Genomic DNA, 18,064 nt, shown 5'->3' with positions numbered 1-18,064 from the left:
TTTATTAGCTTGCAGTTTAGAAAAACCCTAATGAATTGCCAGTTGTGTATGTGTTGTTTTTCCCCTCTTTCACACTTTTGTGCACCTTTCCTTATGAATGTGTACCTTTCCTTATAAAGTTGTTAGTCTATCTTTTGTGATGATTTCAAGTCCTCAATGCTTCTTCCAGCCGAGAGAGTACATCATCTTCCACGCACACCTGGCCTCGTCAGAAACGTTCTACTGTATTCCATGAGGGACTTTCGGGCCATCTTAGATCTGCAACAATGATGCTTCCTACCTGCGAAAGCACAAAAAGCTCTAGGGAATCCAGAAGAGAGGACTCATCCTCTGTAGACAGGAAGCCCTCCAACACAATCAGGAGGAAGCTCTGTGTGACTCCTCTTCCTTCACCAGGTATAGAAAATATTTAGAAAGCAGGAAATGTGATCAGTTTTTGTATATTTTATCTTCATTTTTTAAATATATGTATATAGATATATTTATTTATGTATATATATAATGATTTTAAATCCTGTTGTAATTACAACTGTAATAACTGAATCTGCAAAAATGGTAATAATCACTCCGTTTTATATTGATGCTAACTGAAATAATTGAAAAAAATATCCTTCTCTGAGTTGCATTTTTCTGATGTGTTTGTAAATATATAAATTTATTTGTTTTTAATGGCAAAAACGAAATAAATTTTGATCAAAAGTATTAATTCTTAAAATTACTTTTCTTTTAAATTCTCACGAAAAGTTTTAATTTTGCTGGAAAAATCCTTTTTAGCTTTGTGGACGAAATTTTATAAAGTTAAAATTGCATGAGCAGTGATGTTTCCTTCAATTTTTCTGGGGTATATTCCCAGAAATCTATTATGCACAATATGTGTATGCGATCATATACATAAAAGTGAAGCACCGTTTATTTGTTTTCGAAGGGACTGTATGAAAAAAGCGTCCAAATGAAAAAATATAATAATAGCTATAGATTAATGTGTATTAGACTCTGTAGGGACCAATTTAAAAACGTATAAAAGCAAAACGTATAACTGGTGCTTCATTGTATGTCTAAACAATGTTTGAGAGTATATGGCATATATGGAGTATACCCTATAGGAACACCCCTGTGCATGCGTATCCATCTATAAGAGGTTCATGGGCTCTTTTTTTTCCCCTTTATTGATCTTTTTTTGCTACTAATGTAATAGCAGAAATGTATACTAACATTGTGTAACATAACCAACAAATGTATACTAATATGCATTGTATTTATTCAATGCGTTCCATTTTGAAAAAAAAGAATAATAATAATGATTTTCTGCTTAATTTTTCCCAGAAATTGTGAGGAAATCTGTTGCTGCCTCTTTTGTACACATGGAAAGCAAGATTCCTACCCACTTTAAGTAAGTTTTCCAAGTTAAGTAAGTTTTTTCTGAGCCATCATGAATTGCTTATTATCCTCACTTGACCGTATTTGAAACTAATATTCCTTTGATTCTTTATGTTACCATAAATGACGAGAATAAGTCTAACTTGTTTTTAATACTTATTAGAGAGACTAATTTTTGTTGGCGAGGATACAAATTGTCTGCAGTTGCTCTCATTTGTTCTTTTTTTTTTTTTTTTTCAATTCCTAAATCTAGCAAATTTTAGAAACGGGAGGGGGGGGGCGTGTAAAATCGTGTTTTTTCGGGAAAAGCACTTATGTAGATAAACTTAAATAGCCAAAATTTTATCTAAATACAAAATTCCCAGATTATTAATTAACATTGTTGAAAATTGATAAGAAATTCGAATACCTTTGCAGTATATGCCATAAATATAATCTTTATGATAACTGTATGGGTGACCATAATGTCCTCATTATATCTGTATATATATTTAACCATATCTTTATTACCACATCCTAATCAACAGATTGCACAATGAAAATCTTCATTTTCTAGATAAAGATGTCATGTTTAGATGCTTTCAAACTCTGCAAGAAATTATGACACACTCTGTATAATACCAATCTTCATGCAGGATTGATGTCTATACAATCATCTCAGTCAGTGTGCTCAATAATACATTGGCTCAAGTTACTAAGTAAAGAGGCATACATGAAAGACATCTATAAATTAAACTCAACATAGTTTTAGATCAAACAAAGTTTAAGAATAAATAAATAGCAGAAAAGTGTAGAAAGAATTATTGCTTTGTTTTAACCCTTTTGCTGTCCTCGACGGTCCACGGGGAATTTATAAAAGACGCTTTAGACACGTTGTGAACGACAAAGAGGTTAATAGATAAGCTACTTTGCTGTTCTTGACTTCATATCTCGTCCATTTAACATGTAACCTTGGTACTGCTTAGCTGCTGGGTGGTAAATTAGATAGTGAAAAATTATGCATAAAAAAATAATGGTAGAAATAAATCTTGTAACATAACTTACGTACTATACAATTTTTTCATGTATTTCAATGTTTTTTTTTATTTTGATTCAAAACAACCTTTATGATCTTGTCCAAATGTTTATGTGTTGCATCAGGTGCATCAGCATTTTTCATTTAATAAAAATTCAAAAAACAAAAGTTTTGAGACAAATAAAAGGAAAAAAAAAGTATGAGGTTAAAAGTTTACTGACGCATAACTGAGTGAGATACCTCTGAAACGGGTGCATAAATGAAAGGTAATTAACAAGTTTTGTATACTTTTGAGCCGGACTTTTAAATCAACTTACAGTTGGACATGTGTAAAAGAGGTACCACATGTTTGGGAGATTACTATATGTCTTATTCTATGTTAAATCATTTGTCATTTTTTGCACCGAGACCAATTTAAAGGAAAAAATATTGAATTTTTCATACTTAATACTATTACTGCTTCCATTTTATGAAGCTTCACATTTTTCAACAAATATTAATAAATAAATGAATTTTATAAATTTAATAATAATGTAGTGAAACCTATGCATAACAATAAACCTGTCTATAACAATATTTTTTTACGTCCCAACAATATTGTTATAGACAGGTTTCACTGTATCACAGAATTAATCCAACTTTATCTAAATTTCTAAACAACTTCCAAGTATTAGTGTTTTTTTTTTAATTCAGCATGATCATTGTTTAAAAAAGGCCATTACGTAATGTGCACATTGTTCTTTTTTATGTATGCAAAATGCCCAATCAGTTACATTCATTCCCTTTCTAGGAGAAAGTCTACAAAAGAGAAAACAGATTCCTAGCCTTCTGTCATCTTTGCCTTTATTCATTTCGCATACATCTCTCACCATATGTGCCAAAATTATATTGACTCTGGCATATATATATTTTTTTCAACATTATTTATATCAACATACTTTGCATTTATTCATTGACTTTAGTGCAAGAAATTGTACTCCATCAATGTACCAAAAATATTGACTCATATGTTGATGATGCACAAAAATAAGCCAACATTATTGAAAAATAAACTGAGATAGCATTATGTTATTGTATGTAAAAGACAAGGATGATTAATTTGAGTTTTAGGGCAAGTAGTAAAAGTTGGAAAAGGCAAAAAGGGTTGGGGGTTGAGGAGGAAGGATAAATACTTTATTTACCCAATAATGTGAAAACAGGCCTTCAGCGCAATTGTGTTAGCTGCACAAATGTGAGTTTATGGTTTTGATAACAATCACACGCACCGTTTAGTTAAATGTAGTAAGGGTTTAAGAACTGTGATCTAGTAAATATAAAGTAAGAGTGCCTTAGACTGCTTAGCATTGAATGTGATTGCATATAGAGACTATTAATACTATTAATTCATTTATGAAAACTATGACCAAATCCGTAGCTGTATTGAAGTCCTCATATATGAAAGTAGGTCATTGGTCTTGTGGAATATAACAGGGAGTACTTTTTTAAAGTCATTAGCTTTTATTTTGTTTATTTAATTTGAAAAAGTATTTTGTATTGTATTTTCTCTTATGAAAAAAATACATTGTATTTTGACAAAACAATATCCTAGACACTATTATGTGCAATAAAGTTCAGTAATGAAAAGCTTGCATGTTTACAGAGAACATGCATTAAAAAAATGCCTTTGCATTATTCAAAAGAAAAAAATCTAGACTGGTCATGAGGCAAACAAAAACATCAGATGCCGAAAGTCTAATGTTTTCGATCACATTCTCTTATAAGTTGAATTATTATTCAACCGTGAGGAAGAATAGAATCGACGAAATCGCTGAATTGTGGATGGTTAAAGAATATAAATAAAGCTACAAAAGAATTTTAGTTTTATTTATTTATTTTGAAAATGCATCTTTCCAACTTCGGTGCAATTTTTAGAGCAGAATCTTTTTTAAATGGCAAGATCTTGGAAAATCTTCTCTTTCACAAAAGAACTTTTGCACAATTTTTAAAAAGAAAAACATGCTGAGAGAGGGTAAGTTAGAGTTGAGTACTTAGTGCTATCTGTACATTTTCTGACAGAGAAAGGCAGTGTTGCCAGATTGGGGGAAATTTCCCCATTTTGGGGAAATCTGGTGCTCTCTGGGGAAATTTTGGGGAAATGGGTTTTGAGGGGAATTCTTTGGGGAAATTTTTTTTTCTTAGGAAAAACCTGGGGAAAAGAAATTGTGATTAAATTTGCATCTTGACATCTGGTAGTTACATTCAAACAGCGTTGGTTTAGCTTTGCTCAACTTTATGGAATTCGCATTTCGTATTAGGTGGAATATTATGCTATGGAATTTGCATTAATAGTTTTGCGTGAGTTACTAGTTGATACGTGAAACAGGCAAAAATAAGTGTATGAAGAATGTTCTTGGATTATATACAAAAATCATAGTTTAAATGCACATACAGAAGCAGAGTAGTAAATGCGAGTAGAAAAAAAATATTTGGCTATTTCCTATCTCTCGGTCAGGCGCTTGTATTTATGATTAGTGGCACCTGCACGGCTTTGCCCGTAGTAGAAAATTAAAAGGTATTTTGGAAACCCTGTTTATTTACAAATAATGCATGATGAATTTCTCGCCAATTGGCTTGCCCACGTTACGGTTCCACGTTATGATAATTTGGTAGTTAGTTGTCCATCTTATGATAATTTTGCTCGGGAAAATGTTCTTAAAATTGGAATAGAAAAAGAACAAAATCGAATTTTTGAAAAATCGCTTAAAGGTGCACATCCCCATGCTACAAACTGATTCTTTGCCAAATTTCATGAAAATCAGTCGAACTGTCTAGGTGCTATGCACGTCACAGAGATCCTGGCAGAGAGAGAGAGAGACTTTCAGCTTTATTATTAGTAAAGATAAAAAATATAAAGACAAAAAAAAAGCAAAAATGGGAAGAAAAAAAAGTTGGGGAATTTTATAAAAAAATATGGCTATTTGGAGGAAAAAATTGTATTTGGAGAATTTTGATAGAAAACATTGCTTTTTGGGGAAAAGTTGGGAGGGAATTGGGGAAATCTGGATTTGACCATCTGGCAACACTGGAGAAAGGAGAGAGCAACTTTTTCATACCCAAATTCAGTTTAAGTGTCACAAATTTTAAAGGTTCAAATTATCAGAACCCATTTCAGATCCTTTACACAAGTAAAAGGCTAGTAGTATTTTCACAAAGTAAATCACATATTCTTATAAAATTAATTGGTTATTCAATTAAAAAAGTAAAAAAAATCCAAAGAAAACTCATTGGAGAAGTAAGAGATGAATGCTTTGAAACTTTAAAAATTTTGTGAGAAGGTTGGTTTTTCCAAATTGTGAAAGGACCGTTGCTTATGTTGGCATATTTTTTGCTTCATTTAATGTACTTACTTTTTCTGTTAGCATGTTGTTGTTACTGTTTGTACTTATTTTTAGGAGTGAAGTGTGATCTTTTGCCTGGTGCAAATTTTTGTTGAGTATATATTTTTAGACTGATCAGATTTTATTATTATTACTATTTATTATCTGTACCATGGAGTAAGAAGGAAAGTGAGTTTCTTTGATGGATTCTAAATGCAGTTTGAAATCCTCCGAGCATTACCATCTTCCCTTTGCTCCCATGATACTTCTGAGTAGGGTGGCAAAGAACCAAGGTGGGCCCCTTATCAGTTTGGTCCCCCCCCCCCTTAAAACTTGCTAAATTTATACTATACCAATTCCAAGTTGAGTCTAGTTTCTGGTTAGGCTGGGATGGTCTCCCATCAGCCCTGCATCTCAACCTCAATAAGTAGCTCAACCAGCCAGAAATTTTATATTCTGGGTAGGGATTTTGACCAATACCACCCTTATATGTGTACTACACATTGCCCGGTGTTGCACTGTCTGCCTTGGAAATAAAAGTTGCATTAGGTGGTGCATATTCAACTATCAGGCTTAAATAAAAGGAGAAACAAGTGTAAAATTTCCATTCAAGGTGTTGAAAAAAGCAATTTAACGACTCAAAATTAAATTTAGACCCCTTTAAGGTTTTTTTTTTTTTTAAGTTCCAAAAATTCAGTCATTTTAGTTAATAAGAAAACCTTCCATTTCATGGGAATTCTGATTATTCCATTCTGATCCCCTTAGGGGGGGGGGGTCACCTAACCATCCACATAGGTTTAAAAAAAACCTATGTGAACTGAGCATCAAAGGACCTCTGTGCCAAATTTCACAAAAATCTTAACGTAAACTGGATTTGTATAAAGAACAAACACACACACAAAAATAAGCATTCATTTTTATATTTGTAGTTGAACTACTGTATTAAGATTGGCAATATGTGTTAAAACCAAGGGTTCTGGGAGGGGTTTTAACGCAAAAACCATCCTGCCACTCGCTTCAATTACGATAAAAAAAGATAAATTTTTCTGTGATTTCTGGCAAACTTCTAGTCTTTGATCTGGGTTTTGGGTTATTTTCATGTATTACTAAAAATATTGAAATATTGATTTTATTTGATTTAAATACTTAGAGTACTTCTTTTTAAAACAAATTTTAAGGAATTGTAAAAATCTCGCCCCCCCCCCCCTTCCCCATTCTTCTTTGACACAAATGAGACCTGCTCCTATTGAAGAGCATCTCCTGCTTACTTCATGGATTCTGGATCACTCTTGCAAGTTTTGAATCTTTTTAAACCAAATAATTATGTTTTTGTGCAATGGGCAATAGAAAAATTAAATTTTCTATTTGTAATACTTATTTTATTTTATTGATGTTGATGTGTCTGAGCATTATAAATGCTTACTTGTTAGTAATGAAGCTCTTTCTTGCTTCAGAAAAGTGTTCATATTGTAAAGTACTTTCTTTCTTGTGTTTAATCTTTGAAAAAGTTTTATGATGAAAATTTTATATTGGATAATAATTGGAGAAATTTTTTGCATTTATTTTTATATTTGAAACGCATTTATTTTAGTGGAGTGAAGTATTGTTCAGGCATGCTCATAATTTTTATTTTTTAAACTTTCTTGCTTATTAAATGAAAAGAAAAAAAAAGAACAGACCTATGTTTAGGGCTTATAAAGCATAGTTTCAAAGAGGAGAAGTATGCATATGGGAACCTCAAGACTTAAGAGCTTTAGCAATTTATGGTAATGCCGCACATTCAATATATAAACTTCCCTAATTTATTCAAATTATACTTGTAAAGATTCTTCTTTTTATTTTAATGCTTAGATTTTTTAAAAGCAAGAATCGAATTTATATCCTGATTTTGTCATTTTCTGAACCTGTAAAGAACATCAATATTATCAATTCTTCCTTTACTTAGCAAGCATGGATCCACACAGGACTTGATTTGGAAGTGTGGAGGCCCCGGGGCAACAAAGGAGTGGAGGTCCTTAATCAGGGTTCGAAAAGATCATCATATTTTCGAAAGTATCCGATACTTTGATATATATCTGAATATTTTGATATATATGTAGATATCCGATATTTTCGATTTTTTTTTTTTTTTTTTTTTTTTTGTTATTTTGACCCGTGAAAATTGGGATATTTTGTAAAAATTTTATTGTGGAAGCCCTTTGTTGTGGAGGCCCAGGGGCAGTAGCCCCACCTGCCCTCCCTTAAATCCGGCCCTGGATCCACAAAAACATAAGTGTCGTGTGTTCCTCTTATCATAACCAAAGATAGCTTGAAACTGGTTTTAGGGCTTCCATTAATTTCCAGGGAAGAGCCTCTTGTCCACCAAGTTCGTGCAAGTTATGATCAGAGTTATAAACTTAATCATGCCAAGTTTCATAGCCCTAGCTTTATTTCTACTGGATCCAAAAGTTTTTACAGTGTACTTGCAAAGTTTTTTTTTTTTTATTTTTTTTTTTTTATTTTTTTTTTCAAAAGGGGAGTGGAAGGATTTTTTCTTGACCAAAGATAAGTTAAAATACATTTTTTAAACTGAAAATTCCTAAGAATTGGGAGTTCTTTTTTCAGACAAGAATCCCTCCCCCAATGTTTGTGTGTTCACCATTTATGACCCTCAAAACCCAAAATCTCAATCAGCCTTTGTTACACAACTCAGTTTGAGCTTTTTTTAAATTTAAAATTCTCAACGTTGATGAATATGAAAAAAATTTTGCTGTCTAGTTTTAAAATTGATTTCTTAATACTGCTATAAGTATCCTTTCTTCACACTTACGAGTGAAAGGAAAGAATCATTTATCAGTAGTAGTGATTCAGTGGTCTGTTTATCACTAGTTTTAAGTCCCAGACTGGATTGATCTTACACAGAAGTCATGATTGAAAAAAAAAACCTTTGAGCAGAAACTATTCCTTTTTAGTGAGTGCTTTATATTAATTCACTAGCTTTGCAAATTTACTGTTGCATTGTAATGTTGAAGGCAATGTTATTTTTAATCATAAAACTTCTGAGATAATATATCAAAGAAATGAAGTGCAATATATATTTCTTTGTAAAATATTTTGAATAAATAGTATTTCAAACTGCTTTTGCTTGTTTTATTTCACTGCCCAAAAGATAGCTTAAAGGTGTCCATTGTGTGTCAGCCTCAGTATGGTGTCATACGTGTACCTCGAAACTCCAGTTTTGATAAATTAGGAAAAAAATTACTTGATGTTTTATATGATTTAACACTTTTTCATTTTTTTTACTCCACGGAATGCAAACTAATTGCATCAGAGAAATACTTTATTTTTGTCCGATTGTAGGCAATTGTCCCCGCACCCCGGAAACCATCCCCCACTTCATAAGCCTTGTCGGAACTAGTTCTTATCAAAAGAAACAACATCTAGGTATAGCTTGGCAAGGCAATTTTGGTGAAAAGCATGCTTGAGTAATTGCAATGGCAGTAAATCACCAATGCGGATGGCACTGCATTTACAGTGTGAATGGGTGTCTCCTCACTCTCCTCTCTGTGAAAGTACTGAAAGGAAGTAATTAAGCCTCAAGCCCTTTTCTGCAGGAGAGAAGGGTCGGGACCGCTGCGAATCTTAGAGAGAAGGGCGGGAAATCTTATGGGCCTGGTCCTCGCAAAACGTGCGATTCATTAAGCGATGGAACTGTACGTTTCATTGAGCGACGTTTTAATAAAGTTTCGTTGTTCTATTAATAATTTCTTCAGTTAAATAATTAGCAATTGTTGTTCTTGTGAACTTTATGTTCCTGGAATTAAATAAAAAATTACACGTGTTATTTTGAATAGAAAACCTGCGTTTTTTAAATTATGTTCATATTTGCCACAGTCATGTTTGTCTACATAAAATTAAAAAATATATATATAGTGTTGCCGAGAGGCTCCATGGGAAGGTATGGTTGGTCCTTACTCTCTCACCCCCCTCCTCTCTCTCTCTCTCTCTCTAATGAATCACCCCCCCCCCCCTCCTCTATCTCTCTCTCTAATGAATTCGATGATGAGACTTTATTAGGCGTAAAAAGGATTTTTTTCATCTCTCAATAATGTAACTAGATTTTTTTTTCCCTTGTTGGATAAGTTACTATCAAAAAATATTATTCTTCAGCAATAGACTTTACAATCGTGTACTTGCATTTCGTTCTCCGTTTGTTCAAAAGTATATTTAAAAAAGCAGAAACGCATTTTAAAACAAGTTCCATCATGGAACGATTGCAACTTTCATTCTTCATTCATTTTGTCAAATTCTGGAAGCTTGTAAAACACTGACAGATACTTTGAACGAAAGAGAGTTGCTCGCAATTTTGGGAATACTAATTTTGCAAAATGATATTTCATTCATACATTTCAAAAGATTTTCATTTACTTTATATGAAGACGTATTCTCTTTCTCTCCCAGGATGTTTTTGACCTTCAAGTTCGAAAAATGTTGTATTATGTGAAGAGGAAGGGTTTGGGCGTTCTCTCATGGAATTTTCCAAAACAAAATTTAAAGCTTTCTGGCTTAGCAGGTGCATGGGGGAACCCCCGGAAATTTATCAAAGTGGAGGTCCTAATTTCAAATGTGTCGAGAAGAATTTAGATATCTTCTTCGGCCAAATTTGGAAATTGAAAAATCTTAAAGACAATTTATGTACTATATTTTATAGTAATGTTGGGAGAAGAGTGAGGGTTCGGAGAATTTTTCAAAATTTAAAACATATTTTTATTTATCTTGAACAGTTAGAAGAGGCGTAAGAGTTCCGGGGCTGTCTTCTGAAATTTTTTGATATTGAGTTCTGAAAACAAAATTTTAACTTACATTTTGATGGAATGGGTTACCGGACAACTGTGGCGTATTGAGCCGCCGGGATACCTGGAAAATTCTTGGTGCCTTAGTGCGCCAATGCCTTAAACTTTTTTTTTAGGATTTTGTACCTTATATTGTGGCGCCAGGTACCATAAGATTTATTGTATGAAATAAACAAGTGAGACGACTTGACTATATAAAACTATGCAATATCCCTTTTTAAAATCACTACCTCCATTCATCCGTTTCTTGAAATCATTTATGTGAAATGCTTTTCTCCTTCCCATCCAAATCTATCTCCTTCACCCAAAAAATAAAATGTTGGAGGAGTTTTCCCCTCCTTTTTCAAAACAAAAGTGACATCATACATTTTTTTTTTTTTTTAAATTGAAGTATAAATTCGCGAATCATAAAAACAGCAATAAGTAACCATTCAGCTCCGACTTGCACTCTGTTGAAATTATAAACCTATCCATTAAAATTTTTTACAAATGCTGTGGTTCCTAGATTTGTTTCAACCAAGGTGCCTTTTGACATAAACTTTCTTACGGCGCCCATCTCTCTATTACTCAGTGCATGGCCCCACTGAATGCGCTGGCGCTTACCAGGCCTTGACAATTTTTGACTTTCTTGTGTTAAACCGGGGCAACTATTTCTGCACTTGAACATGGCCACACTAGATGGAAAAACTTCAAAACTTCATATTTGCCCATTCTGACCGCAAGGAGGCGCCACAAGCCACGGTTGCATCCACCAATCAAAGACAAGTTTCAAAGCTTGTTTATTTTAATTAATAAATGGAACATGTAACAAACATCAATATTTCGGAAGATGCTCAGAAATATACCGTAAAAACCAATTCGAATCGAATTAGTAAAGTTATTTAGCTGATTATTTAATGCGTAAATGGTGGATCTAAAGTTGGTTAGGCAATTTCTTTTAATTTAATTTTACATGTTCATTTATAGCTTGTGTATCATTTGATGGATTATTTTACGCTTAATGGAGAAACATAATTATTCAGAGGATTATTTTTTATTTTAATGGACTTTTAGATCTTGTTTCTAGGGCTTATCGCTTCGCTTACAAGTCTTTGAAAAAGACAAAATAGTTTATGGTATCGCCAAATAAATACTTCATATGTAACTTGAAATAGTCCCCGACAATAAATAAAATTGAAACTAATCGCCAGATTAAAAAATGCTCCGCTACGTACCTATCACGGAAAATTACCCCCCCCCACACACACTTTTTTTTATTTTAAGAAATGCTAGATATTTAGAGCTGCTCCTAATGCTATACTATTAGAACAAGATTACAAAAATTTGTAAGCAGATCTTAGATTCCTGCGGATACTTGACGGTCTACTGTGTGTGTGTATTTTATTTTTTCAACAGAAAATTCATATCCTAATTTTCGCCAAACTTGGCGATCAAATTTCCTGCAAAGTTTCTAGTTCAAAGCTCCTTTCTCATTCATGCTTAAAGTGTAGAAAATAGTTTTTTATGACGAATTCAATGTTTACAGGATTTTACATCGCTAAATATTTTAATTTTCTTAAAAGTACAGTAAATTTGCGATACTTCGAAGTCCGATAAATCGAATATTACTATAACTCGAAATTTTTATCAAGTCTTGACAACTTAGTCTTTAATTCCATTCTAATTATTCTGAATAACTCGAAGTTAACTTCTTTCAACTCGAAGTTTTTTCCAAGATTACTCGAAATTATTTCGAAAGAACGAAAAAAAGAAAAAAAAAGAAGTGACTATGGGAGAATAAGTATTTCACCTTCACTTGCAATCCGAATTTGAAACGAATGAAGATGTGCACATTTCCTGAAGTAGAATCAGCTCTATTCAAGCGGTTCCAGCATGCTTTTGATTTTTTTCTATCAATACATTTGATTAAACTGTGCATATTGTGCTAAAAAACTTAAGTTCTGTAATTTTGTCTGTTATATGTACATATTAATTAAAGTATTCGATGGTTTTTAATATTAAAATATCAAAAACCAAAACTATCGTTAAGTCAAACTTTCGATAAGTCGAAGTTTTCCGTCGGTCTTTTTACATTCGAGCTATCGCAAATCGAATGTATGTTTAAAAATATCATAGAAATGGCAAGTAAAAAAAAATCATATCATTGTTTTGCTTTTGCAAGGACAAAATAAATTTTGTACGGAACTCTCCCCTGCTAGGATTTTACAAAATATCAACAGTGTTGATATTTTGTAAAATAATCTGTTCCCCATTTTTTTTTAAAAAATTAGTTTCACAAATTCATGTGTAGATATTTGAGGAGTTTCTTTCCCTATTGCATGTATTTGTTAAATGTTAAAAATAAATTTTAAAAAATAATAATTTGAATTTTGGCTGCTTGATGAGTTCGAATTAAGTTATTCACGATCATGAATTGCGATAGGATCCTACTCGTTGGGTTTCTTGTTTCTACAAATGGAATGAAATGGAAATGACCAAGAAATTTGCACCCGTCATAATATGACTGTTGATTTTTTAGAATAGGTAATACGAGGCCGTAAGAAAGATAAATATTTTATGGCCGAATCTGACCTTTATCATAAAAATTATTTACTGCGTGAACACTTTATAACAATTGAAAAATATATTGAAGTAATAGCACCTGGGATGCTATAGGTAAGGTGGGAGCCTGGGGGTGGGGATAGAACCTGAGCTAAAGTGAACGCTCTCCGGTCTGTGCGCCTTCCGATGTGTGTGTGTACACCCAAACCTGTTTTTGTGCAGACTTTTTTTTTGTGTAGTTTATAAAAATTATTTATAAAACGAGCGAAAATTATTTATCAAACGAGTGCTTGGTAGTATCATCAAGGGTCGATAGGGGCATCCGATGGGAAGTCACTGTGACTTTCCAAAAATTTCTTAATTCGGGAAATTTTTCGGGAGTCGGCAAAATTATCATCGCTTGGTTTATTTTGATTTCGTTTAAATATAATATTTTGGGTATTTTCTACGTGAGACTTTTTTTATGCAGTCCCTATCCACCGCATAAAAAAATATTTTTTAACTCAGTTGCGAAAACTTTTTAAAGCTACTGGTGAAGTTTCAAGCATTTTTTTTACACGATTTTTTTATGCGGTCCCTATTCACCGCATAAAAAGAGGATTGGGTGTATATATATACATTTTTTTAATGCTCAAAGCGTGTGAAGCAACAGGGTCGTTTCCGAAATTTTAAGGGTTTTTTTTTTTTTTTTTGAAAGAACATTTTTAAAATCATAGGATCTGATCATTTTTTAAAATAACTTGACTAAGTTTAATATTTAAAAAAAAAATGCATTAATCGGTGCGCTTTCATTGTTTACGCTTCTGCCGATGACATCACAAATGATGAAATGCCATTCACTGATGCCACTCACAGAGCACAATATTCAATTAGTTTCTTTACTCACAAGTGTTGGCAACTATATGATTGATAGTAAGCGTAGAGTGCAATATGTAATTCGCTTCTTGATCATCATAACGTAGAAACGCGGTAGACAGATGCGCCAAAGTACATCATTTGTGACGTCATAAAGACCACGCCTTATTTTCAAAATCGGACATTTAAAAAAATTAATTAAAAACTAAGCTTCGGGAAAATGAAAGTTTTTTCTAGCTCCATGTTATTTTTATTTATTTTTTGATTATGCTATGAATTTCCTTTTGTAAGAAAAAAAATCTGCACTTTTTCGAAATAGCTCTTGTGCACTAAGCGTTTGTGCATCTCTATGCGTATTGTGCACTAATATACTACTAAAATCTACACTAAAGTTATTATAACATGAGATGTGCTAAAAATGGAAGGGGAAATAGATAAATGACATTATTTTGGTGTCCGTACAATATTGGTGCGAGAACCACGGACCCGTCGTAGAACCATGTATTAGTCACACTCTGATTTTAAATGTTTTTAAAATTATGTTAATGGTTCATTTTCTTAAATTGCCATCATATTTTTAACTTTTCTATTGTTCTTCTTCATTTGAAAAAGAATATTCCTAACCAGGCCTGTCAAGTGGGGATATCACGGTGGGGAGGAGGCAATTATGACACCCCTAAATTTTACAAACATACCAAAATTAGGCATTTTGCTCGTATTTTGTTGTTTTTTCCCTTACACAAAACCTTTGCCCCCCCCACCCCCCCACGTCGTTTTTAAATGTCGGGCCTGTTCGTACGTTTTTAATTAGATTATGTTCGTTGTAAAATATATACTACATTACGAGCGAAAATAATGGCAATTGTTAACGTAAATTCCTATACCCCCCCCCCCTCTAATCCCCATCAGGGTCAAAAGGGGCAATGAATGACCCTCTCAAGTTTTGAAAAATGAATGTATTTACAGATTGCGGAGCGTGTTTTTTTTTCGATGTAATTTATTGAGCAGAAAAAATTCGCATGTAAATGAGCATGTAAAATTAGAAATGAGGGCTGCCTGCCATACATCATCAATCTTAGAACTGTTGTATCCAAAAAGGAAACCCCAGGGGATTTTCAATAAAAAATTTGAAAATTATTTGCAAAGCTTTCAAAAAAAAAAAAAAGTTTGAAAAAATATATTAAGAATTACGCATTAATATTTAAAAAAAATCATATGTTTTCTGTGTTTAGTTAAAATTTTTTATTACACGTAATTTTTGATATGATATTAAAATAACAATAAGAAATGCTCTTCACCTTTGTAATACAATGTTTATTCAGCACTTTTTCTCTTCATTCCTTCTTTTGAAATTAAAATTTTCGTCAAATGACGTACGCCCGATAATAAGTCGAGAAATCACGTATTCACAGATGCCAAAACGCCAACGCTCACAATCACGCCAAGTGGAAACAAAAACAGGGGTAGCCAGTGGCGCCCTCTTTGTTGCCATGAGTTTCAGCGATTGCCACGGCCGTTAAGTATACAGTAGGGCCATGCTCAGTGATAAGGCCAGGGAGGAGATCCTGGCCTTGTCATCTCCAGCCCACCCAGAGGGGGGGGGGCTGAGGTATATACATTTATATACAGGCTGTCCACCCTAATCGTGGATCTATAGCTAATTTTTAAACCGTTAGAGATAACTGTACAGTCCAATTTGGAAAAAATCTTTAAATTGTGTAAAGAATCAAAAATTATGAAATTTTTGTCTAAAAATCAAATTTTGAAAAAAATACAAAATTTAACTTTTTGTACAGTTTCCCAGTCCTATTCTGACACACTAACATTTAAAACTAAAAACAAATAACTCTTCTACCACCAAAATTGACCGAGTTATAAAGTTTTGAAAAATCAAGATTTTTGAAGATTTTATGACGTTAGCGAGATAGCTCTTAAGGGGATGTATGCGAATTGACAAAGTGCGTTAATAGGTTTAAATTTATTTTGGCTCTTGTTATATATGTATATTCGGGTGTCCCAAAAAAATGAAAGTCGTTTTTTTTAAACGCATACCCTCTTATTTTTTTCCTTTTACATCAAAACCGTTGTAAAAAAAAATTTATGCAATTTGAAGCACGGTAACCCGTGCCGACTTGAGCTTAAAGGCCAAAATGTGCAAATAGCACGTGTATTTATAAGCAAGAAAACGCTCGCGACGCGATACTTTGCGAATCTCAAAGCAGCTGTAAATAGTGCACAGAAAACAAATGAAAACAGAAAAAAACATATGTCGGGGAGGGGGGGGGGGGCTTTTCCGTGGCAATTTGCAAACCGTCAAACGTGTCAGTACGAATACATTGCGGTCAGCGAGTGCAGAATAGTCGATCCATAGGGAACGAAACATGGCACTAGAATTGCGAAGTTCGAAAAAAGAGATATTTTTAATAGGAGTCGTAAAACACCAAATTACGGGTTTGAAACTTCCCTCTAACGGACAAGTTCTGTTTGTTTTGTTTTATAACATTCGAGAAGTAAATTTAACCATCAGTGAAAGTGCAAATCTCGCTATTGGGGAATGCATCATCTTTTGGGAAAAGGCACGCATTCCCACCAAATCGTTGCCAAACTGTGTGAATAAACTTAAAAAGCTGTATCAAATTTGGAGAAACTTACAAAAAAATCCAAAAAAAACTGCAAGAAGTATTCTGGCAAAGCCAACATGAATTTGAGAGTAATTTAAACAATTTTTTCAATATTGCACATGCTGATGCACTTCGGTTAATCAAAATAGAGGAAGACGGGATTTTCTTGCAACTCCAAAGAGAGCCCGGCCGACGTGGTCACTTTAGGTCGAGTGGATAAAAAAACTGGCCGACAAAGAGGAAAGGGCTCGATTTTGAGCTGTCAAAGAAGGAAACAGGCGCATGAAATACGATTTCGCTTCAACATCTTCGGAATTGTATGAACCTGTGCAAGAAAATGCCTCTTCGAGCTCTAGTGAAAATATTAATTCAGAAGATTTCCCTGAAACATATAAAGCAGTACCTGGAACAAGTTTATCAGAACCTGGAACAAGTATATTAGAACCTGGAAGAAGTATATCAGAACCTGGAACAAGTATTTCAGTACCTTGAACAAGTATTCCAGAACCTGGAACAAGAATTGTCAGAACCTGGAACAAGTAAATATGTAATGAGGAGCGATTTTATTACTCCAAAGTCAGTTGCTGCATTGGACAGGTGTCCAAGTATACGAGATTATGTGTTGATTCTTGAAGCTACTATTGACGCACTTGAGTGTAACATTGATGAATTTCCCATAGGTATCTTCAATTCAAAGAATTCGAACCGAAAAGCGGAAGGAGCACGAGGAAAGAATAAAAATTGGTTTTCAGTACGAGGTACCACATGTAGTGAATTTACCTTGGGATATGAAACTGTTGCCAGCTTTGAGTGCTCAATAATCAAAAGAATATCGCTTATCTATAGTTATTTCATAAGAATGTGACAAACAACTCATTGCTAAGTCTAAACTGGATAATTCTACAGGAAAAGAACAAATACAGGCTGTTTGAAAGGCAGTTTTAGATTGGAATCTCGAAGACAAAGTTCAAAACTCTTTGTTGTGATACTACAGCTTCCAAAACAGGTCCTTTAAGTGGTTCTTGCGCTATTCTTGAGCAAATATTTGATAGAGAAATGCTTTCCTTTGCTTTCCGCCATCATATATATGAACTGATCTATCCCACTAAAATACAGTGCTATGGAGAAGCTGCGGAGTTGTTCCGAACTGTACCCTAACTTAAAAATTTACTTGACTTTTACCGTGCTGAACTCACTAATATAACGGTCAAGGATGACTATCAAGAGTTGATAGAACTGTCTATCATATTTTTAGGTGGAGATACAGAAAATGAATTTAAAATAAGACCACCGGGAGCCATGCACCAAGCTCGATGGACGGCTTGAGCGATTTACTCCTTAAAACTATTACTATTTAGTTCACAACTAAAATTAGATACGAAGGAAAATGAAACATTGTTTGAGGTATGCTTGTTTGTAGTAACAATATACGTGAAACCATGCCTTCAATGCATTTTGACAGTCAAA

The 18,064-nt window shown here is 33.4% G+C and overlaps 1 protein-coding gene across 1 annotated transcript in view; it reads left to right on the top strand.

Moving 5' to 3' along the window:
- LOC129216693 (serine/threonine-protein phosphatase 4 regulatory subunit 4-like) overlaps window positions 1-6,050 on the top strand; it is a 40,735-nt gene extending 34,685 nt beyond the window's left edge. The window contains exons 21-23 of the mRNA XM_054850909.1: window positions 170-396; window positions 1,324-1,390; window positions 3,183-6,050. Of these exons, the coding sequence (XP_054706884.1) occupies window positions 170-396; window positions 1,324-1,390; window positions 3,183-3,216 (328 nt within the window). The 3' untranslated portion in view covers window positions 3,217-6,050. The remainder of the gene's footprint in view (window positions 1-169; window positions 397-1,323; window positions 1,391-3,182) is intronic.
- Window positions 6,051-18,064: the final 12,014 nt, after the last annotated feature.

Source organism: Uloborus diversus, chromosome 2 (genome assembly GCF_026930045.1).
Source record: "Uloborus diversus isolate 005 chromosome 2, Udiv.v.3.1, whole genome shotgun sequence".
NCBI lineage: Eukaryota > Metazoa > Arthropoda > Arachnida > Araneae > Uloboridae > Uloborus > Uloborus diversus.
Note: the sequence above shows the minus strand (reverse complement) of the source record. Positions and strands in the feature narration are given on the sequence as shown.